This window comes from Mustela erminea, chromosome 15, assembly GCF_009829155.1.
Source record: "Mustela erminea isolate mMusErm1 chromosome 15, mMusErm1.Pri, whole genome shotgun sequence".
NCBI lineage: Eukaryota > Metazoa > Chordata > Mammalia > Carnivora > Mustelidae > Mustela > Mustela erminea.
This window is the reverse complement of record NC_045628.1, coordinates 11162958-11186617: the sequence shown is the minus strand read 5'-3', so window position 1 is coordinate 11186617 and position 23660 is coordinate 11162958. Positions and strand designations below refer to the sequence as shown.

At 43.6% G+C, this 23660-nt stretch overlaps 1 protein-coding gene across 6 annotated transcripts in view; it reads left to right on the top strand.

Annotated features, from left to right (window-relative positions):
• Positions 1-23033, top strand: part of CLYBL (citrate lyase beta like) — a 258838-nt gene extending 235805 nt beyond the window's left edge. For 4 of the 6 annotated variants that reach the window (XM_032314321.1, XM_032314320.1, XM_032314316.1 and 1 more), the window contains one exon: positions 16363-17592. In XM_032314321.1, the coding sequence (XP_032170212.1) occupies positions 16363-16458 (96 nt within the window). In that variant the 3' untranslated portion in view covers positions 16459-17592. Of the gene's footprint in view, positions 1-16362; positions 17593-22286 lie in introns of those variants that run through there. The other 2 variants (XM_032314318.1, XM_032314317.1) reach the window with 2 other exon arrangements.
• Positions 23034-23660: the final 627 nt, after the last annotated feature.

The window sequence follows — 23660 nt, the reverse complement described above, 5'->3', positions numbered from 1 at the left end:
CAGCTCTGACCTTGCATACTTGCTCACCCTCACACACTCACAGGCTCGTCTTTGCACAAACTGGCACTTAATATCAAAGGGCAGAATATGTGACATTGATAACATCCCATTTGGACTTACACTCATTTCTGAATAAATAGCATTCTTTCATTTTAAATCAGGAGTGGCTGTCAGAAAAGCACTGCAGTGATGTGTTTTGAAAATGACATTGTTTTAATGTCCATTTCTGTATCTTAACTCCAAAACCCAGCACCTCCACGAAGACACATCATTATTTACCTAAAGAGCCATATACTTTTTCATTCATACGTGCAAATAACTCCATCCACTCACCTGTCCTACCTGTGCCTCCCCACACACTAAATGTTCTCTGCCTCTCCTTATGTCAGCTGATAAATACTTCCGATTGAAATGATAAACTGAGGCAGAATGTGGGCCATCAAAATGGCAGACTGAGCAGCATTCCAATCTGGGCCACCGCTGCCTCCATTAACCGCCTACACTGGGCTTCACATTGAATAACATCAAAGGATCCCACTCAGCATCGTAAGAAGCCAGGAGTATGGAAGAGGTTACCGTAAATTTCGGGTAGCCAGCAAACAAAATTCAAAGTAGAATTGAATCACACTCTTTTGCTGGCATTTTTTAAGTTCTTGAATGAACGAAAAAACACTTTTCCACTGTATCTTAGAAGTGTTCCCAAACAAAACTATTCCAAAATGCCCTTGCCTTTTGATGATGGCAACTTAAATGTTAAATTCAGAACTGACTTTTTTTTTTTTTTTTTTTTTAAATAAGAAATGCTGTCTTGTTGGGGCATAAGCTTTCACAACAATGTGGCAGGACAGCTTTTCTTAACACACAACCACAGAAATTAGAGCAGAAGGGAGACTCACCATTAGGTCATTTCCTCCCTGCCCCATTGGTGTAGGTTTGTTTCCTACAGCAAATTCTCCTGGTGCTTTGTCCAGCAAGGTTTAAATGATTCAAGTAATGGGGCTTCCAGTGGGGACATATGGTTATTTTATCCAGTTCGCATGTTTCTTTCACTTTGCCTATAAATTGGCTGGTCACAAAAATTGGGTCTGCAGGTAGGTGACTCTGGGTCTGGAAGGGTCTTGGGGTTTAAATAATGTGCGTTCTGTTTGTAAAGATTTAGTATAAATAGGTTGCTCAATTGTATAAAGTATTGCTTCCAACAAACATCTAATCTGTTTTATTTCAATTGTGAATCGCTGATGAAAACATACACCCTCGGATACTTTGTCCAAAGCACAGGTGACTCAGTCAATGATGGTAAACTGATAGTTTGTGTCCTAGTGAGACAGTTACAAATTTCCAAAAGACCTTTGTTCCCCTCCGATGAAAATTTCATTCAAGTAATGTTTTTCAGTAGAAATGACCCAAGAAGGCAAAATTATATATTTTTTCTTTTCTCTTCTTCTGCTCCCATCTTAAATTATATTCTGCTCTAAGACCAGAGGTATAGCTGAAGTTCACAGGTAATGCTGCGTCCTTTGTGTTTTCTATAGTGACAATAATTAGTATAGTCGTGTAATAATAATAACAATAACAATATTGTAATAATAGTAATTATTATCAAAAATGTTATACCTTTTTTTCTGTTCCTACCAAATAACAAAATTTGTGGGAATATTTAGATCACAAAGTAGATTAATTATTGGAGAACTTTGGTGTCACAGAATTTTTTTGTTTCATTTATATTAGAAGTTTTTAGGAAATAAAGTCTGATGCCCTTTAGTCTAATGTCAGGTTAAAAAGTACTTTACATTAAGAAATAATAATCTGCTCATATAATCTGTCACTGTTTGGCAGATAATGGTACTTGTGACTGCTTTGTTTCAGGAAACTATAGATATTTACAGGAAAAAGCGTTTTGCCTGGCACAGCAGTCCCCACTAATAAGAATTAGGCTATCAATTGACATTAGGGATTCAGGGTCATCTTCTCTTAAACATTTCCAATACTCTATGCTCCTATTTTAATTCCCATAAGCTAAAATATGTCAAACTTAGCTGACATCAGTTGTGAGATATATATCTGCAGTATTTGTCAGACTTGTGTTTTTCTCCAGTCCTTCCAGAAAAATATATTTTGAGATACAACCTTCATGTCATTAATAATTTTAGCTTCAAATTATTTGGTAGGAACTTTAGCCAGGATAAATCACTTTCCATATGATTTATTTTAAACCTATAGAAGGTTTTCTTAGAGGTTAATTTTATTTTTGATGTCATCTTTTCCATAACAGTGATGATTCCACTATTTGTAAATTCTCCATTCAGAACTGAATTTAGTATTGCTTCTTAAAAATGGGATTTTTACAGTTTTTTTTTTATCAACTTGAAATTGTATATAGTAGGAAAATTGGGTAACTGAAAGGAAAACATCTCAAGCAAATATTTAGTTAATATTAATATATATATGTATCAGTGGAAACTATAACTTACATAGAAGTACATATAAATATTTATGCAGTATATATATTCATGTATTATGATACAGTATTTTTTTTCAAGCTTCTATTAAAACTCAGTGCTCGTTTTTTCCTCTTTTTGTATTCATTTTTTCTTGGCAAAAATGACAGCTAAAGAAAATGATTGATCAGTAATCCTAAGATATTTCAATATAAGAATTTAGCATTTCTTTCTATGTGGAGACTAACAGAAAAATGTGAAAGAATAGCAAAGTTTATTACATGTGATAGATTTTAAAGGTACTTTGCTAGAATATTCCTGTTTTTTGCAGTATATGACTACAAATACAGCTTTGCTTCATTTTCAGTTTTACTCATATCATTATCATTTGGATCTCATTTTACTTTTTCAACATTTTTCATTTGTTACAGCTTCACAAGCTAGCTAAAAAACCAAGGAACAGGAAATGTTCATCTTTAAAATCTAGTGTATATATATATATTATATATATATATATCAATTAAAAATTATAGAGGTCAAAAACAAGGTCACTACTTGACATAACAACTGTAAATATCACTGAAACCTTCTAATTTCACTCGTGAGAAAACCGTAGAGCAAATTAATAAGTTTTCATTAATAAGCAAATCCTCTACTGGAACATAAACTGGGAATTTATATCTTAATAAAGAAAGAGGGGCTTTTTTCCCTAATGGAAGTCTTTTCATCTAGAGAATTACAAAGGATAATAACCACCCCTCCAAGTATTGAAAGCGAATTATTTTCATAGGTATCTGATTGCCGCTCATACACCTTTCATTTATGTTTCCAAATGCAGGGCTTTACAAAAGAAATACTGTTTGGGCCAGATGGCCTTCTAGAAGGCTCCCTGAGAGAACTCAGAAATCTCTCTAGCCAAAAATATTGTTTCCGCTTATTCAAGTGCCAGAAATCCCACTGCCACTCTTTCACGCAGATCAAATAAACCATCTAAAGATTTGGTTGTTGTCTTTGTCCGCTGAAAGCGTTGATTCCACTAATAGACAGCAATGGACCCTCCCACACCCACGCATCCACCACCCACAGCCTTTCCCCCCTTATTTGTAAGCAGGAATACTAAAATCAGAACCGAGTGATTTCTAGTGAAAATGAAAACTGAGGGGCACAACGCCACTTTTGAGATGCTCGGTTATTACATTTCCCCCTTTATTTCCTTGTTCCTTTAATATTTTTAGAACTGTATGCCATGACTTTAAAAAGTCAAATTCGTTACAAAGCTGAGAGTGCCAGTGAGGAGGACGTTGGGGTTGATCTGATTAGCTACAAACTGCAGATTTCTAAACATTTAAAGTAAGGCAATGCAGTTCTGGTGCCGATATATCCTATTTTCATACAGTTTTAGTGGCAAATGGTTCAGTACTAGAGGATAAGAAATTGTATATGTAGGTTAAATCTGATCTTTTCTAAAGCTGTTTGCTTCATCCTTAATTTGTAAGGATCTTAGGGATATTTTAATCAAAGTATTTCTATTCTGATTTATATTCTCAGGACCTTTTTTTGCTCAATTATAGCTCTTTCAGTTGGGATAAAATCTCAGAAATTTTCCAGTTAAATCCTTTCAGTTTACAGCTTAAGACAATGAGACTCAAGAAGGGTTTAGAAGTTACCTGTGGCCACTCACGGCCAAGGTGGTGGAGAGCCCCTACCAGCGTTCAGGGCCAACTTTGTATATAAAGATGTGAACAGTTAGCATAAATGTGGTTTCACTTGGGTCTCCGTGAACCCCACACTAGTGACCAAAACTAGATGGAGCCTTAAAACTGTTCAGTCACAAACAAAATGTGAATTTGGTTAGTTCGGATTAGTACCTTTCTCTTAGTCATACATTTTTTTTCTTGCATGAGCAGAAAGCGATGAGGAGCGAAAGAGCACAGAGTATTCACGCGCCTTCCCAAACTTCCCTGCTACAATTCCCCACACGGCGCCCTCCTTCTCAATTCTGACCTGCCCCAGAAAGACTTCTTGGCTCCGATGACTGCAAACCCTGCTCTGTTTTATTAGTCATCATCCGTTCGAGCTCCCCGCGTAGATTGGAAACTCTCCGAGCTAAACTGGGAGCCTTTGGCAAAGAGGCCGTACCTAGCCCCCAGCTCCGTTTCATCTCACTCGAAGGACAGGTTCCCAGTGTCCCGTGTCTCACTTGCACCTGTGGTTGCGCAAAACACCGCGCCTTTCAGTGTCTTTCATAGCAAGATCCAAACAAGGGCCATGAAAGGATGGTTTTACGCTTTGGGCATCTTCTCTCGGTTTTTTCTTCGGACGGTATTTCTCCCTTTTTGTGTGTGCGAGTCTGGAGGGGTGTTGCTCTGTGTGGCTATGAATCGTTCCTTTCCATGAGTTCTAACCTGTTTCCTCTTTATCCCCCCCCCCACGTCATCTCCACACCCCACCACCATCCGTTGCCTTCTCTCCTGTAGCCGATTATAAGAAGTTCAGAGCGTTCTTTGAATTTTTTTTTGTTGTACTTATTAAAGACTTTGTAATTCTTTTTATATTAAAAGCAGGGAAATGGAATTTTTATTTTATTAAAAAATGTAAATCAAGAGTTTCTTTAATTCTTTTTTTTTTTTTTCTCCATTTTAGATTAGTGGGCCTGAATGAAAATAAAGTAGGGACATTTCTCACCACTACCCTAGAGAGTAAAGAATTCTGTCTTCTGAATCACATACCTCCCCGCAGCATCTTGGACAGAAATAGGTATACAATATGCATTTAGTAAATACTATTTGGCCAACTGGTTTCTGAATTTCTTTTTTTTTTTTTTTTTAAGATTTTATTTATTTATTTGACAGAGAGAAATTACAAGTACACTGAGAGGCAGGCAGGGAGAGAGAGAGAGAAGGAAGCAGGCTCCCTGCTGAGCAGAGAGCCCGATGCGGGACTCGATCCTAGGACCCTGAGATCATGACCTGAGCCGAAGGCAGCGGCTTAACCCACTGAGCCACCCAGGCGCCCCTGGTTTCTAAATTTCTGACAGTGTCAGAAGGAAACTACCTGCTCTGCTTTTAACAGTTTATATCATACTGACCTTTTGTTTCCTTCTAGAATAAGTGAAAAAAACGTTTCACCAGTTATTTTATCACTGTTCATCGGTTATATTTTAATAAATTTTTAAAATTTTAAGTGACTTTGAGCTAATGTTCGTTCATTTAGATGTGTTCTCTACAGGAAGAAAAAGCCGATGGTATATAAAATAGAAGACGTTTACCATTAGCGTTCTTAGCTGCAAGCTGCTTTAAAATGACTTACATTCTGTGCTTTTCTCATAGGCAATACCAGCTTAAATTAGACATGAAATACTCTAAATTAAATAAAAATGTTTACACATTTAACTCGATGCTAAAAATAAAAATATTTTCAAATAAGATTTCAGGTTTAAAGAAAATCTGAGTGGAAGGTGAGAGCTGCAGAACTCTCTATGATTACTAAAAATCAACCAATTATACACTTAACAATGGGCAAATTTTATGGTATGCAAATCATACTTCAGGAAAGCTATTTTTAAAAAAGGAAAATTAAGTACATCTAACATGCTAGCAAATGTGGAAACGCCTTTAAATTGCAAGATGCTTATAAATCCGATTGTTTCATCTCAGTAGGTAGCTTTCCACATGGCATATTTTTTCCAAATTCCCTTAGCAGAAGATGTTTAAAATAAAGACTTATCTGTCCCTCTCTCATCATTCTGCCTGCATATTTTTAAAGATAAATCTTGCAGCCTACATTTCATGGCCTCCGAGAAGAACTTTCGCAACAAGGGCACCTTTGGTCTCCCCTATCCATTTGTAAAGTAAGGATGGCTCTGATCCACTGACATCCTCCATCTGGGCAAGTGGACACCTCGGGATGGGTCACGTATTAACATAATTGACCCCAACATTCACCTCTGCTCTCCTCCCTACTGTCCAGCCACCTCCGTCTTCCTTGCCAAGTTCATCTCGCAAGCCTTCCACTGTTTCTTTCCTTGCCTGCCCCCACTTCCTAAAACGGTTGTTGAAGTCCCCCAAATAATCTTACCAGTGGATAATACAGTGTTTCTATTTCCTGTGCAGAGCTAAAGCTAAATGATTTCATGCTTGCTTCTTAAAAAGCAAAATGTTAATGAATGTCATTTTACATTCACTCAGTTTCCACATCCCAAGGAATTTCCTCCTTTTTATAAATGCATCAGGACATGTGTCTTTGCTAGTAGTCTTCCTTCTCCTGCTCTTGGTGCCAGAAAGGCTGTCTTCCTATTTTATCCCTCCTGCACTGTAAGTGATGCTTGCGTTCAGATCACCTGCATTTGATTGGTATCTCCTCAGCTGATAGTCTAAGCTTTTAAATTTTGTTAAACGTATCTGTCTTCAAATACTGATGCTGTGTCAGATTATATATAGCGCCTGAGTGTAGTTTCTTAAAGGGATAATTCAATCTATGATTTATAGTTTAGAGGGGGCAGGGAACTTTAGGCATGAGTTAGCCTCTACTCATTGCATCTTCAAGAATGTTGATGGTCCTGGGGCGCCTGGGAGGCTCAGTCGTTAAGTGTCTACCTTCAGCTCAGGTCATAGTTCCAGGGTCCTGGGATTGAGTCCCACATCAGGCTCCCTGATCAGCTGGGAGCCTGCTTCTTCCTCTACCTGCTGCTTCCCCTGCTTGTACATTCGCGTGCTCTCGCTCTCTCTCTCTCTCAAATAAATAAATAAAAATATTTTTTAAAAAGAAGAAGAAGAATGTCGATGTCCCTCAGAACCCTTAAAGCTACTCTGAAATCACAAAATCTTGTTATAATTCAAATTCTGTGCTTCTCACTGCACCTTTCTGTGGTAAATGGAATTAAATCCTCGCTGGCTAACACTAGCACTGGCAGTAACAACAGTGATCGTGGTGGTGGTGACAGCAGTCAGGTAGAGGTGACAGCGCTGGTAGTGATCGTGGTAGCAATGTCAGGGGACACAATCATAGCGGTGGTGACAGCAAGGGTAGTGTAGCAGTTGCAACTCCCCATGGACTGAGAGCCTGTTCTGTGACAAGCCATTGCATGCATTCTTTAATTCTCACAACAATTCTGTAAGGGAGGTATTTTCATCCCCATTTTACAGGTGAGGAAACTGAGGTTCAGGGAAGTATAACATTGTTTGCTGGGGATCACGCATACTAGGAAAAAGCAGAGCTTGGATTCAAGGAGGTAAGCCATTCCACATGGTCAACAGTTCACCTTGGGCTGCTGTGTCATTAGTACGGGCACTGAAATTCTGATAGATGACATTCTGTGGCCTTTGATGGGGAGGCCCTCTAGAGCCCATATTCCTAACCTCTGCATCAAGGTGCCTTAAATGGAAGAACCCGGAGAAGCAAGACCCTTTCTCTATGTTTCAGCCACAAGCTACAGAAGACCTCAGAACGCCCATCCTAGCGAGTTGCCTATTCTGTTGGGTGGAAAGTCACAGAGGAGCTGCTTGGACAGGTGATCCTTGGTGTCCTCTTGGGCCGCTACTGACTTGGCCAGTGGAACTGCCCCAAACCAGGGCCCTGCCTTTCATACCCCCGTTGATGATTCTGGGCTCTGAGTTTTTATAGTCTGAGAACTACAGGGGAAAAGATGGGAAGGATAAGAAGGGAGCTTCTCCAGGCTCTTTCACCTTTCAGAAATTGGAAAATAAATCTGACAGGCTGCCCAGGCTGCAGGATTCCCCACACCCCACACCCCTTCTGAGGCAGGGGCTGAGGGGCCTTCCCAAACAGTTTATTTAACAGGCCTGAGTTGTCACCGCTTTCCCCAGTTTGGTACAAAACTAACCCCTATTCAGATATTCTAACTATTACATTCTTAGGAATCCTTTAAAAGGCTTTTCCATCAAAGGCCATGGAACATCATCTGTCAGAATTTCAGTGCTCGTAGTAATGACACATCAGCCCAAAGTGAACTGCCGGCCGTGTGGAACGGCTTCAGTTGAACTTGTAGAAATTCATGTAGAGCTACATTAGCATTTGAAATCCTCTGGCCACAGCAGTAATTGGCTATTAAATTTTAATTCAAAATATTATTAAAATACCTCTCAAATTATCACTACAACCTAAATGTTAAAATAAGAAAAATGCATTCTCTATTTCCCAAGTCTTCAGAAATATTCTCTCTTTTTTTTAACAGCAAGGTAGCTTTTTTATTTCTTTTTAAGATTTTACTTATTTATTTGACAGAGAGAGAAGGAACACAAGCAGGGGGAGTGGGAGGGGGAGAAGCAGGCTCCCCATGGAGCAGGGAGCCTGATGCAGGGCTCCATCCCAGGACCCTGGGATCATGACCTGAGCTGAAGGCAGACACTTAACCCACTGAGCCCCCAGGTGCCCCAAAATTTTATATTTAAATATTTTTCTGTAACCATCTCAGGTAGCACTGTTACCAGTCATACTTTGGAGTACACCAAATAGGGAGAAGAGTGTGGGATTTGGGGTGATAAACCTTAGATTCTAGTCCTATCCTTCCCATAAGTTCCTTTAAAAAGGTTAATGAAATCTGAAGTTTAGTTCTTGCATCTGTAAAACAGAAATTTCCATGCCCTGCCTCCTGCAGGTGAGAAAATATTTTTGAAATGCTTTGTAAAATCATAAAGTACTATTAGATGAATCTCTTTTTGGGCAGTGGGTCTTCCTAATAAGATTGCACCTCTCCAGTTTTCAGTTTGGAAATAAATATTCCAGGCCTTACCGAGGTCTATAGCTAACTAGAGCCTAGGCTCTAGTTGCTGAGGGAATCCGTATTTCCTCCTCCAGGGAGAATGAACATCCTTCCCCTACCTTCAGCCCTCTCCCCCTGGTGCCCATGTCAACCCACGTATGACAGTCCCGCTCAGAAGCAAAGCTGGACCAGGCCAGCCTTAGCTCTCCCATTGTTGGATCCCCAGAGCCCCCTTAGACAGAGGGAGAATGCCCAGAATAAAAGAAAGTGGTTCAACCTCTTCCCTTAAGGGTGCAGGAAGGAGCAAGTATTGGGTCCACCAGGGCATGCAGTGGGAACAGAGGGATTCCAGCCCAGCTTCATCAAGCAGAAGCGAAGTCGTTCCTGCTTAAGGAGAGTCAAGCAGCTACTGCGTATCAGAACCAGCAATCATCCATATTAATAAAGGCTGGATCAGGCTCCCTTTCTGTAGATCCTAGAGAATCCCATTCGCCATAGACAGATGCGGTATCTCCTACCGTCATCCCTCATTTAGCTGGATCTATTGAATCACTGGTGACCAGAGGCACGGAGGGCTCCTGCAGAACAGCGAAAGTCAACCCCACTGGTATGTGTCTATGTGTTGTTCCCAGTATCCCCCGCCCCTCTCTTGTTCCTTTGGCGTCTTTGACCTTCTAAACCTGACTTTAAATGTAACTGTTCCTCAAAGCCCTTCTCTGGCCAAACCATCTCCATTTTGATGACCCTCAAGAGTCTCACAGCTTAGTGAGAAAGACAGCAGTGTAAATAAATCATTACAAGGCAGTGGGACAAGGGCCGTAATGGGAGGCTGTACAGAGAAAGGAAGAAGAGGGGTGCCTGTCTGGCTCAGTCAGCAGAGCATGTGACTCTTTTTTTTTTTTTTTTTTTAAAGTAAACTTGATGCCTAATGTGGGGCTTGAGCTCACAACCCCAGGATTAAGAGTTGCATGCTCGGGGCGCCTGGGTGGCTCAGTGGGTCAAGCTTCTATCTTCGGCTCAGGTCATGATCTCAGGGTCCTGGGATTGAGTACCATGTCGGGCTCTCTGCTCAGCAGGGAGCCTGCTTCCCCCTCTCTCCCTCTCTCTCTGCCTGCCTCTCTGCCTGCTTGTGATCTCTGCCTGTCAAATAAATAAATAAAATCTTTAAAAAAAAAAAAAAGTTCCATGCTCTACCAACTGAGCCAGTCAGGCACCCTGAGCATGTGACTCTTGATCCCAGGTTCGTGAGTTCGAGCCCCATATTAGGCACAGAGTTTACAAGAAAGAAAGAGAGAGAGAGAGAGGGAGGGAGCGAGGGAGGAAGGGAAAGAAAAGAAAAAAGGAAGAAGAAATTAGCCCTACCAGAGAAGTTTAGTGACACTTCATAGACCTGGCATCTTCTGACATTTTGAAGGATGAGGAGTTTACAGGACAGACAGGGAAATGTCCTTGAGAGCAGAGAACAGAGCATATGGGAGAGGTGCAGAAGCGTGTGCGTGGGTGTGGGTGTGCGTGTGGTGGACTGGCAGGAGACAAGGCTGAAAGCCCAGGAAGCGTCTCGTCTCTTCGTGGGGAGGCCTGGGATCCCTGCTAAGGAGATTGCACCTGATTTTTTTTTGTTTTTTAAGATTTTATTTATTTATTTAACAGGGAGAGAGAGAGCACAAGCAGGGGGAGCTACAGGCAGAGGGAGAAGCAGGCTCTCAGTGGAGCAGAGAACCTAACACGGGGCTCAGTCCCAGGACCCTGGGGTCATGACCTGAACTGAAGGCAGAGGCTTAACCGTCTGACACACCCAGGCACCCCTTGCACTTGATTTTTTAAGTCCAAAGGGAGCCAAAGCCAGGCTTAAGCAAATGAATGATCTTATCCAGTGTTGAGAAAGATCACAAGATCCCAATGAGGAAGGTGCAACTCCCCAGTCAGCGTCCCAGCAGTTTCTCTGAGAGACCTCCCCACTGAGCTGTGGGTGCCTGGTACCCAAACTCACATCCTTAAAAGGAATGTCATAACCAAATCATGCGGCGACCAACGGCTATCCTAGGGCCTGTCCAAGGGCTCCCCATGTGATAGGATGAAAAATGGGAAAGAAAGAAGAATGAAGGTGTCCCATTAGGATACCTCAGTAGAGTATCATCCTACCCCCTTTCGGAGGAGTAGGGAGGAGAGGCTGGTTTTGTGAGTAAGGAAGAGCTCATCACCGGCCATGCTGGGCCTACAAGATTTGAGCAAACAGAGGACACAACCAAGATCCTGAAGAGAAATTTCGTAATGGCCAGTGCTGACAAAAGTTTGAGGAATTCACCAGGAACTGCTGTGAGGCAAATATTTCCCTGGGCATTAGGCTTAGAGTCCTATAAGAGGAGTGTCACCCTACAAGAGAAGGGCCGTGACAGCTCTACTCAGATGTCATCATTTGTGCAGCAGAGCCCCACCATCTCCGGAACGCCAGAGAGAACTCCCTGAGTGCTCAGAGACCTTATTTGAAAACTGAAGTGAGTAGGGAAAGAATTAGATCAATTTGTATTTCTAGTAAATTACCCTTTTAGTAAAGAAAAAATTCACAAGTATTAAGTGCCAGAAATGCAAAATATATCAATATTTCCTCTAAATGTTTCCTACGGGTGATGACTGTTATCACCGCCACCACTGACATCATTACTTTTGCTGCAATAAACTTGAACTCTAAGTCAGATTCACCCCAGCGAAGAACTTCCGGGTCTGGCAGAGCTCCTGTTACCTCAATGCTTGTCTTACCAACAGGGCAATAAGGGTGTCATTAGAAAAACCCTAGCCTAAGAGGAAGTGTTTCTTTGCTATACAGATAACATGCATGCTAAGATGGTCTTACCCTTAGCATAAGATGTATGCTACGATGGGTTATATCCTTAGCATAACACGTATGCTAAGATAGTATTACCTTCGAGAAGTCTGAAACCCTAAACCTGTGTATCGTAAAATATGCCAAGTGATTGACCCATGATTTACTACAACAAATAACTCAATAGGTAACTGTTGAATAAGAGCCCATTGTGTCCAGAGCTCCACAGCAACTCTAGCCGGAAATGGCACAATATGTGCTGGGTACACAGGATCATCATATCCACGTGAACAGTACGAGCTGGCAAAAGTGATCGAGTGGATGCGGACACTTGTTTCAGACCCTCAGATCTCTCTCTGCTCATCACACTGGCCTTTTTTTTTTTTTTTAATTTTTGTTGCATTTTATGGCACCTGCTGCTTTTCTTTCCTGTCTCCTCCATCACACTGCCTCTTGAGGGCAGGGATCAGGTCGGATCCATATCAAAGTCAACCTTATTATTTCTTTTTTTTTTTTTTAAAGGTTTTATTTATTTATTTGACAGAGTTCACAAGCAGGCAGAGAGGCAGGCAGAGAGAGAGAGAGGAGGAAACAGGCTCCCCGCTGAGCAGAGAGCCCAATGCGGGGCTTGATCCCAGACCTGAGCCGAAGGCAGAGGCTTTAACCCACTGAGCCACCCAGGCGCCCCAACCTTGTTATTTAAGCAGGGGAGCTAAAACACAGAGCTGCTCCAACCTGAAAGTGCTTTGGAATCCTGAGATGATTCCAACTCTACCCCCAGCCTTCTGCACCAAACCATATAGGATGGGGCCTTGTATGCATTTTAACAAGCTACGTCCCCCGTGGCCCTCTCAGATGATTCTGACGCAATTGGTCAGGAAACCCACTTAGAAAACAGTTTTCAATTTAGGGGCGCCTGGGTGGCTCAGTTGGTTAAGCATCTGCCTTCGGCTCAGGTCATGATCCCAGGGTCCTGGGAATGAGCCCTGCATCAGGCTCTGTGCTCAGCAGGGAATCTGTTTCTCCCTTTCCCTTGGCCTCTCCCCCTGCTCATGCTGTGTGTGTGTGTGTGTGTGTGTGTGTGTGTGTGTGTGGCTCAAATAAATAAAATCTTTAAAAAAACAAAACAAAACACACTTTTCAATCTATAAGCCTAGAGTATAAGCCTGGAGCACACCCTTTGGATCAGCTAGAGCTAGCTTTTATTCCAGTTCTATACTCAGTAGCTATAGGGCAGGCATGTGTAAGTTTCTTAAGTTCTTTGTGCCCCAGTTCCCTCAGTTAGAAGATGGGGATAGATATACAACTTAACAGAAAGAAAATAGAATGGTGGGTGCCAGGGGCTTCCAGAGACAGGGTTAGGACTGAGTTGTTTAATGGGTACAGAGTTTCAGTTCTGCAGAATGAAAAATTTCTGGAGATCTGTTGCACAACAATGCAAATATATTAACATTACTAAAGTGTACATTTCAAAGTGGTTAAGGTGATAAATTTTATGTGTTCTTGCCACAACTAAAAAGAATTTTTTTTTAAAGATTTTATTTATTTACTTGAGAGAGAGGGAGTGAGAGAGCATGAGTGGGGAGAGGGTCAGAGGGAGAAGCAGACTCCCCACCGAGCAGCGAGCCCGATGTGGGACCCGATCCTGAGACTCCAGGATCACGACCTGAGCTGAAGGCAGTCGCTTAACCAACTGAGCCACCCAGGCGCCCTAAAAAGAATTTCTTTAAGGAAATTTTTAATAGGGTTGCATAATAGTATCTACTTCACAGTGTGGTTATGAGCATTACATGAAATAAAGCGTGTCAAGTCTCTGGCACAGTCCCTGATCTAGCAACTGCTCAAAAAATTATAGCTATTATTATTGTTGTAGTCCTGGTTGTTAAGGTAGTTAACTATGAATAAGTTACTATTTAAAGGCATTTTAAACCAAATTATAGTCTGAATCTTCAAGCTGATGGAGGTTCTCTATACTTTTTGAAATGGCGTGCCAATTTCTCAGGAAAGCACTGGGCTGTAAAGTGGAAACCTATCTCTAGTCATTCATTAAGGACTGTTTGAAACCCTCCCCACAAATCCAAGTAACATTTGACAGACTACATTTTTCCAGATCCTGACCAACAGACCCCACTCACATTTCACATGTAGATCCTTACGTTCAAAACCCCAACCATATTACAGGTCAATATGTGAAAGCAGGAGGATTATTCCTCTTAGGCGGTCTAATTCATAACACTAAGATCCTCAATCTGCACAGATGAAGGAGACAAACAAAAATGCTGAACTTTGTTTTTCAGCTTAGGCTTAATGAAGAAGTGAAGCAAAATCTGCCGCTGTAAAAGAAAGAAGTGATCTCCATGAAATATTTTGCATCTTTGATGTGCACTTGGAACCCAAAGCAGATTTGGGAAACGTGGCATAAACCCACGGCCGTCATTTTGATTCTCTCTGCATCGTTTTGATTTCATGTGCATCTATTCTAATTTCATCTCTCCAGCCTATTATTTAAAGCTTGGCAGGACAGATGTGCTGTTTTACAGGGCCATAATCCACTTGGTGGGCGGATAACCAGGAGGCCTTTGGTCTTCATCATTTACTCCAATAAGAAACCAGACTATTGCCTTGTAAAATGGCGTGAATCCCCCGCCCTGATTTCACCTGCTATGCTAACCCACAGAACATCCTTGGAACTTCTAACTGAATTCATAAAATTCATCATGGTCACAGAGATGCCCAAAATTCACTCTGGGCTGAATGAAATTAGGCAAAAGTCAGTCTAGAACTATAAATAGTAAAAATGAGAGGGTTGGAAAATGACTTCAGGTACAGGATTTTAGACTGGCACAAGTATTCATATGAACCAGATTTATCGTTCTAAGGCCAAGAAGGTTAGGTACCCACTGGTGAAAACTCTAATCCCAGTGGCTTTTAAATCTCTCTTGATTGAAAAATAAATTCCAAAGTCATTGCTAAGGATTCCCTGCCACCTTTTTAAAATCTCCATCTGGTGTGTAACTCTTGGAATTGTGGGAGACAAGGGTTTTCAGAGAGATCAGGAGACCCCTCCCAGAACTTTTGAGTAATGACAACATTGTCTGTTGAGAGGTGGTACTTGTGAAATCAGAAATGAGCGGCTGTATGTGCAGATGGACCATCAGCAAGGATTATGAGTGCTCCCATCCGCCAGCATCCTTGCCAACAGGTGGAAGGAAGGAGAAGCAAGAAGAAGTGATTAAAAGAATGTAAATAACCAGACAGTAAAGATTCTGGGCTTACTGCCTTCTGTCCAGTTAATTTTTCTTTCTCTGAAGCAGTAAAGATACTACCTTGTAGGGGCACCTGGGTGGCTCAGTAGGTTAAGGCCTCTGCCTTTGGCTCAGGTCATGATCCGGGGTCCTGGGATCGAGCCCTGCGTCGGGCTCTCAACTCAGCAGGGAGCCTACTTCCACCTTTCTCTGCCTGCCTTTCTGCCTACTTGTGATCTCTGTCTGTCAAATAAATAAGTAAAAATGTTAAAAAAAAAAAAAAAAAAAAGATACTACCTTGTTACCTTAACATGGGGATTTCCGATCGATAAAGGGTTGAGGTTCCGATATCCAAGTATTAATTCCAGCTCTAACGTCTCTAGTCACATGACCTTGGAAAATCACTTAACTACTCTGGGCCTCAGTTTCCTCATCTAGAACAGGACCCAGGTCACATACACATTCAATAAGTATTTGCAGCAGCTTAAAAGAAAATGTATCTGTAAAATGGGGATAAACTATGAGATCTCAGAAATTCTTCCCAGATTCGCCATTCAACAGACCCTGGGACTTCTTTGTCACAGGCTCTTGTCCCTTGTCATTCTAGTCCTCTTCTGCACATCTGTACCAACAGAGAAATCTCTTTCTATTGAGTACAATCCTACCTTACATTTTTACGTCCCATGATAGTCTTACCCCTCAGTTATGTTATAAGGAAGCATTTTGCCTTTAAACTGATCATAGAGTTATTTTTCAAACAACTGGTTACCAGAGCATATTGCTATTTTTAAAGCTCTGTGCCATATTTTAAAAGCTATACAAGGAAATATTTGCATTTTCCTTCCGCAGTTTTTTCTGCTTGATTTCAAGAGTTAAACAAACGGTTTCAAATACCTTCTGTGTGATGCTTTTCCCCTACATTAAAATGCTGAAGGGTGGTTTTTTTTTTCCCCCCTCTTTAGGAGGAAAAAAGAAATCTTTCCCCTGTAATTTACTTTGGCTTTCTCAAAAGTTGGGTAGGAAAGTCAGCATAATTCAGGTAGAATCTAAAATGTTCTTGTTGTACAAGCGTGCACAGAAAGGAAGCCTATAATTTCTGAACATTCTTTCAGGAAGTTTGTATTCTCTGTTTTCCAGGGAGCCTTTACTTTCCAAGGGAGCATGATCGACATGCCATTACTGAAGCAAGCTCAGAACATTGTTACGCTTGCCACAGCCATCAAGGAAAAATGATCTGTTAAATGAAGCTCTCATCAGGTGGGCTGAACATATACAGTGGGTTTCTTAAAGACAAACTATAATACTCAAGGCAACTTGTTAGTATGCCAGATTGGAACCTTTCTCCCATTTACAGTTCATGTTAATCACAATTTTGTGTGTGTGTGTTATCTCACTGGCCAGTTATCCCTCTAAAAATGAACTTCCTCCTTTTGGATTCCAAGCTTATCACTTTATTACTCATTAATGTGTTACAAATATGCACTTATGATTTCACAGGGAGATAAAACAGTGGAGAGAGATGGGCTGGGGGCATGTTAGGTCTTTAATGAAACAGATCTTTCTCAAATATGTATGCTCCTTTCACATTCCTCACATTAGATGTTTCCCACATTGTTCATTACTCAACACTGTAAATAATTTTAAGGCCAGTCTTTAAAAATAGTGGTTAAATGAAGGGGTTCTGTTTATTTCAGTATCAATCTGATAACACGAGAGACGGCATAGAAACGTTAAGTCTCAGATAACTTCTAAAAGTAAATCTTGAAAATTGATTGCTCTTAACCACCTTCCAAAATGAAACCTCCACCCATTTGAACCAGGAGGTGAGAACTATGAAATCCCTCATACTGGGTGAATGCTTTGGGTGAACAGTCACCAGCAATTAAAAAAAATAATAATAAAAATGTGCAGAAACACAAGACCATCCATTCTCTCCCTTAATTTCCCCATTTAACTGTTTTGCCATTGAGGCCACTTCCCCCTGTAAATGTATGGCCGGCACAGGGCCCCCTCAGCAATAAACTTGTAGCCTCTAAGAGGACACAATGCGGCAGAGCTGGTGCATATGGTCCCCTGCGAGATTTGCATCACATTAGAGATGCTGCTGCAGGTCATGTGGGAGGTGTGGTTAACGGGCTTAGTAAAGCTGTTTTGAAGAGGTTAACCCAGCTTGTAGTAAGGGTAAATAAACATAACAACCAGCCATTCTTCCCTATTCAGCATGTGCTCTTATACCGAAGGCTAAAGGGTATTGAAGCTGGGAAGGATCAACTTGTGTTTGCCAGAGGACGCCAATGAAATTTGAAACACCAACAATCAGAGATTTTGTTTCTGCTCCTCATTAAATCATGAGCTTTTGTGTTGAGACTCTGGACGACTGTTCTTTAAGAAATTAACAGAATGGGAAGTTTTAAACTCTACACCAACCTTTTCATGACCTACACAGCAGCAAAGCTGCTACTCTTAGACAAACACCGCGGGGAAGGCTGTTCTGTTTATTTAAATTTGTAAATAGAAAACAGTTGTTTTTTTAATTTTAATTTTGCAATCCTCCTACACCCTTGTTTATTTCTTCCATGGCCCCTACTGTATGGCCCAACCAGGGGTCTCCTCTGCCCCTGCCTCTTCCAGTTCCTCCAGGAAGCCGAGAGGGAAGTAGAGCTGAAGCATATACGAAAGGAAGGGCGCCTGGGAACCCAAGCAGAGTGAGAGAGGCCCACACACCGTCCTGCCTGGGTGGGGGGCACCCACCCAGTGCCCTGAGGCAGGGGATGCTTCAGTTCTGACTGGAAGGCGGAAGGAGCTGGACCCAGGCAGGACGGTTCCGGAGAAGCACATTCTTGAAACACCAACTCATAATCCCAGACCTGGGATCTGAGGCAACAGCTCTTGAACGGACTTAGTAAAGCTGTTTTGAAGAGAGGATCCCTCAAGGAGATCATCCCCTTGAAAGGCGATGGGATGTGCTCCGCTGGGGTCCTGGCCTGCCTTGGGCAGTGTGCCTCCTCTCCAGGCTGCACCCCTCTCTCCAGCCCCTCATGAGAATACTGTCACTCTTCACCTTGGAGTTCGCTGGAAGGGAGGGTGGAGTGGCTAGAAGGAGGAGGGTGGCATCTCAGTCCGGCCTCCAGTCAGACTGGGCTTCTGGCCTGCAGTCGGGGGCAGCGGGCAGCAGCCACAGGGGAAGCAGCACCCCCAGCACCACTGGTGTTGCAGCCAGGTGTGCCCCAGAGGCATCCACAGGCCTGGTTCGGGCCTGTCTGCTCAGAGCACGCAGACACAGGGGGACGGCTCAGAAGGCAGGAAGCAGAGGGAGGCCTCCTCCTACCCCGACCTGTTCTATACACACACCTCCTCTTCAGAGTCTTAGAACTAGCCTACGCAGGACCTGTGTTAAAAGAAGAAAATAAAAGCCTTCCTTCTTACTTCCGTACAGGCACCCCCACTTCAACCCAACTGCCCTTTCCCATCCTTGTGTGTGGTTACAGATAACCTGTCAAGGCTCTAACATGATGAAAGGGCAGACATATTCTTCACCCCAGTTACACAGGCAGCCCCCAAACGCTACAGGTGGACCTCCTTAGGCCGGAGACTTCACTGAGAGCCAAGCCCTCCCTCCGAGTGTCTCTCAGATGCCAGGGGAAAGCACTGGGACCTCAGGAAAAGCAGCCCCCTCAGTAAGGACTCTGGGTGGTGCTGAGAGTCTGGACATAACTAGGATTCCCCCCACCCCCATCTCCAGCAAGCTGGTGGGTTCCTAGATCCCCTACAATGTGGGACTGACTGGTCACCACACCCTTACTTGACACCCAAAAGTCACATTTACCGTCTTCCTCAAAACCCTGTGTTCCCAATTATGGTAACACCATGAGACTAAGACCCACTAGAGCCGAAAATCTGGACCAGTTTGCCCTGGTCCCACTCTGAGCAGAAACCCTAAACAAGGGCCCCAGAAGAGGGGTTAGGTATAGTTAGTTAGGTTCAGAGATCCTGGGGAATTCCTCCAGCTAGCAATGGACTACAAGAAGAGGACCTCGCAGCCATCTGATTAATTAAAAACCATACCTGTTTATATTTTGTGTAGCTTATCACAAGCTGCTTCACCATATCACCCCCTTGTTATTAATTCTTGGGGGCTAAATTATGGATAACACTATTAAAACATTATCCGAACTAATGAGAAACAATTACTTAGAAAATGAGCCAGGACAAGATTGAGTTGAGAACATCCGTGGTGATCACCGTAGATTAGTTTAATAAATCATCAGGTGCAGGGCAGGACTGACACTGTGTATGCAAAGCCCTGTCGCGGGAAAATGAAATTGAGATTTTTTTTTGCATAATTTTTTCATTAATCTCAATAGGACCCGTGTGGTGTAGATTGTTTTATCCCCCTAATACCTTGCCGGAGGGGGGGGATGCCCAATAATGTCTTCATTGTTTTACTGAGGTCTTAATGACAATCTGTGACAACCTCATTTTAATGTATAGAGGATTATATCAATACAGTCATGTTTTATTGAAAGGGTGAAGGGAAACTCCAGTGGAGTCAGGCACTGTCTGTGAGCACAAGTTGGGAATTTCGGGGGCATCTGGGTGCAGTTCCCTTCCGACTTCCAAGTATTGAACCACTGGCTGCCCTTAGGTTCTCCTCCAGAGACAGGCTGGGAAAAGCTTCCTCAGGAAGACTTCACTGCCTCCTATTTGAATTTGAAAGTAGTTCATTGCTTGACATATTTTGTTGGGAAAATGGAACAGACCCTGTAGTGGTGCACCCCCCCCCTTTCTAAAATATACCTGTTATCATTATCATTAGTACATTAACCCTTAATAGTCCTGCCCTCGTTAGGGAAACTGACCTTCACTGGAGACCTTATATTTTCTAACGATGCCTTAAGCGGATAAAAAAAGAATACCTGCTTTTTAATTTGAAGGAAAATTTTGGTTTTATGGTTTCCTTTCCTCTTGGAAAGCTAAGTGCCGTGCGTTTTTGTTTGTATTTTGACCTCTAGTACTTGGAAGGCAATTGATCGTACAAAACAGGTTATAAGATTACCAGCAGGGACTTGTGCATATTAATGCCGGCGAGGGGCACCGAACTGGTCTGTCACCGCGGAGTTTATGCCCCAGGCTCGGGGACACTGTCCACCCAGCCCCGAGACCCTCCCCTCCCCCGCGGGGTTTTCACATTGCAGTTGCGGGGCAAAGTGGAGGAAAGTAATGAGCAGAGCTCAGCATTTAGATGTTTAAACTTCAACACTGTGCGCGCTTTATTTTTAACCGGGGCCGGGGAGGTGGGGCGAACAGAGGGAACAAAATGGCAAATAAATGAACTTTTCCAAAATACCTAACTTAGTACCTGAAAAGCTTGCGCCGCGGCCCCCGGGCAGCTTTTGCTGTCCTGTGATGGGCGATTGTGGATGTAGGTGGTGGTAGTTTGTTTACATTCCAGCAATTATTTGGCGGCACATTTCCTTCCGAGTCTGTAAGAATTGCCAACGACATAAAGAACGCGATGTGTGGAAAGGAACTGAAATCGTCGTTAGCGCCTTTTGTGGTCGTTTGCTGTCGATCCGACCCCGTTCCCGCTAAGCGGACTGAAGCCTGCAGAATTTTTATTTAAGGGGGAAAAAAGTGTTTACAAGTCTTGTAAAAGACAAGGGATTTGTCGCTCGCTCCCTTCCTTTTTAAATTTTTGTTTGTAAGTGAACGGCTCCGAGTTTGCTTCTTCCGACGGGAAGGGCTCGGCGAGCCCGGGCAGCGCGCCCCGTCGGAAAGACGTGCGCCAGCGGAGCCGGGACGCGCGGAGCCCGCGTTCCCCGCCGCCCGAGCTTCCCGAGGACCGGGGGCGGCCGGCGGCGCGCGAGGGCACCTGGACGCGGAGACTGGCTGCCCGGGGAGGCACCGTGCGCGCCCTCCGGAGGCGCACCGTCCCTTCCCGGCGGGGCGCGGCTTGGAGCGGGGGAGCCCAGTGGGTCGGGACTGCGGGCCCCGCTCGCCCGCCCGCCCGCCGCGGGCCGTCCGGAGCCCGCGAGCCTGTCGCGCAGCCCCGCTGTAATGGTGGCAGATCAAAGGCTGCCCCGTGTCCCCGCGGAGTCCGGGACAATCCCGCGCCTTTGTGAGCTGTTGCTAGGAGCCGGAGAAACTAAGGGAAAGTGTCAGGAGCATGTTAATCAGACTCGTTACAGTGTAACAATAACGTCTCTCTCCGGTCTCCCAGGCCCCCAGCACCCCGGCGCACCCCGCGCACAGGCCCGACACCTGCGCGGGGCCCTCGCGGGGGTCCTGGGGACCGACCGGCCCCTATGTCCCTCCAGCCCCGAAGTCTGCGCCTGGGCCGGGCGCAAGAACTAGCCCTGGGGACCCTACAAGCGACTGGCGCATCTCCTGGGCCCAGATCTTGACCAGACCCCCGTGCGCCCTTAGTCTGTCGGGCTCAAATCCGGATTCCTGTCCAGAGGGACCTGTAGAGGATTTGGGTCCCCCTGCTTTCAGTCATTGAGTTGATTTCCCGCGATATTCGCACATGGTATAGAACCAAGAGAAAAATGAGCATTCCATTTTAGATTGCTTTTCGCTTGAGTTTCTTCCAAAGATGCCAAAACCAACTTTGCCAGTCTCCCTCTCAAATCCATAGAGGATACTATAGGTGATAATCCCGAGTTTAAAAACAAAACAAAACAAAAACAAGAAAACTTTCCTGAAAGTAAAGATGTTTCTGAACTTTTTTGAGAGGATCCATTCACTCATTCGTTTATTCATTCAACAAACATCTGTTGAGCCTGACCCAGTGCCAAACAGCTAGCTAGTATGGAAGTTGCAGGACTGGTTCCGGATGCACTTTTCTTTCAAAATTAAAACGCTCTTGTGTGGAGTCAAAGGAAGAGCAAAGGCGTAAAATAATGCCAAATGCCGCAACAAAACGTGCCATTGACTACAGTAGTGATAGTAACAAGAGAGGTGCGGATTAAGAATTTAAAACATTCGAAAAACTACACACCATATGCTTGGAAAACCAGCCACTATTTTATCTCCTTCTTTCCTCCTCTTTTGGTCTCTAGGAGCTGGGCCAGGCTGCGGTCCTGAAGCCGGGAGTCCTGCCTGAAGTCTGAAGAGTAAAGGCCGTTTGTAAACAGCCTGTCAGATTCACTAAGGGAACAAAAACACTCAGTCTTGTCCCATTCTCGCTTTAGCCATACACAGGCAAGTGGAAAGCTGCGCTCCGGCTTAGGACAGAATTTGGCCAACCGGATGTGCCTTTCTCCAGTATGAGCTCTTATTCAGGAACCAAGAAAGTTCCTTTGGTTTCAATGCTGAACACTGAGTCAGAGACAAAGCTTTCTATTTATCAGAAAAGTATAGAAAACTCACCCTCGGATCACCTGTGCCTGTTAACCTAGAGGGAGTCCTGTAACTCTGTTAGACTTCTCCATTGGTCAAAATCAATTTCTCCCACTGTGTGTGCAACATGTAAACCTATAGAAGAGTGGTCCCAGAGACAAGTCTAAGCCCCGGGAAGAATTTTCAAGATTTTTTTAATGGCCTTCATTACATGTTGTGAGAGAGTTGATATACTGAAAACTCCATCATGTGAAAAACAGGGAAGACCAAACACCCGCTGTACTGTGATGTTAAAATACCTAGCTAAAGGGAAGAAATTCAGTGACAAACTGGATTTTTTTTTTTTCCTTCATAATGCCACGTAGCTAGTTTGGCTGGGTTCTGTTTTGTTTTGAAACAATGAATAGATTTCCTTCATTATTCAGACACAGTAAAAGAATCAAGAATAAAATGAACATTCCATTTCAGATGGCCTTGTGGTGGAGGGTTTCTTCAGAAGACTACACACTCTAGGCATGTGGCTTATTATTATTTTTTTTAATGGCCTCTTTTGAGCTCCATGGAAGAAAAAACATAAAAACTAACATGAATTTCTGGCTTAGATTCTCCGAGAAAACTGTGTTAATAACCCAAACTCCCAAATGAGGAAAAGAGCACGCCCGTTTCCTCTAGTGGATTTCCAGCGACTGGAATTCATGCAGCAACTTCCGGGGGAGAGGGGAGTCGAGGGGGAGGGACTCCGCCATGCAGTCTTCCAGTCTGGCTTGAGGGAGCTCCCACCGCCGGCAGCCCCACGGGCATTACCACACCAGTGCCACATCACCTCTGGGGCTCCCGCCACGTGAAGCCGGGCTACGAGGGGCTGCAGCTCCCAGCCGTCTTCTGCAAAGCCTTTGCATAAGCTGCAACCCCTTCTTCTCCATCACACCCACCAAACTAACCATTCTTCAAGACATACCTTGAAGGTCACGTCTGTGAGGTCTCCCCTGACCAACCCCCCCACAGACGCCTTGGTGACGCTCCCCCAGTTTCCATGGCACGGATCAGAGGGCTGCTATTACGTGCGTGTGTCCCCCAGAGAGTGTGGCTGTCCT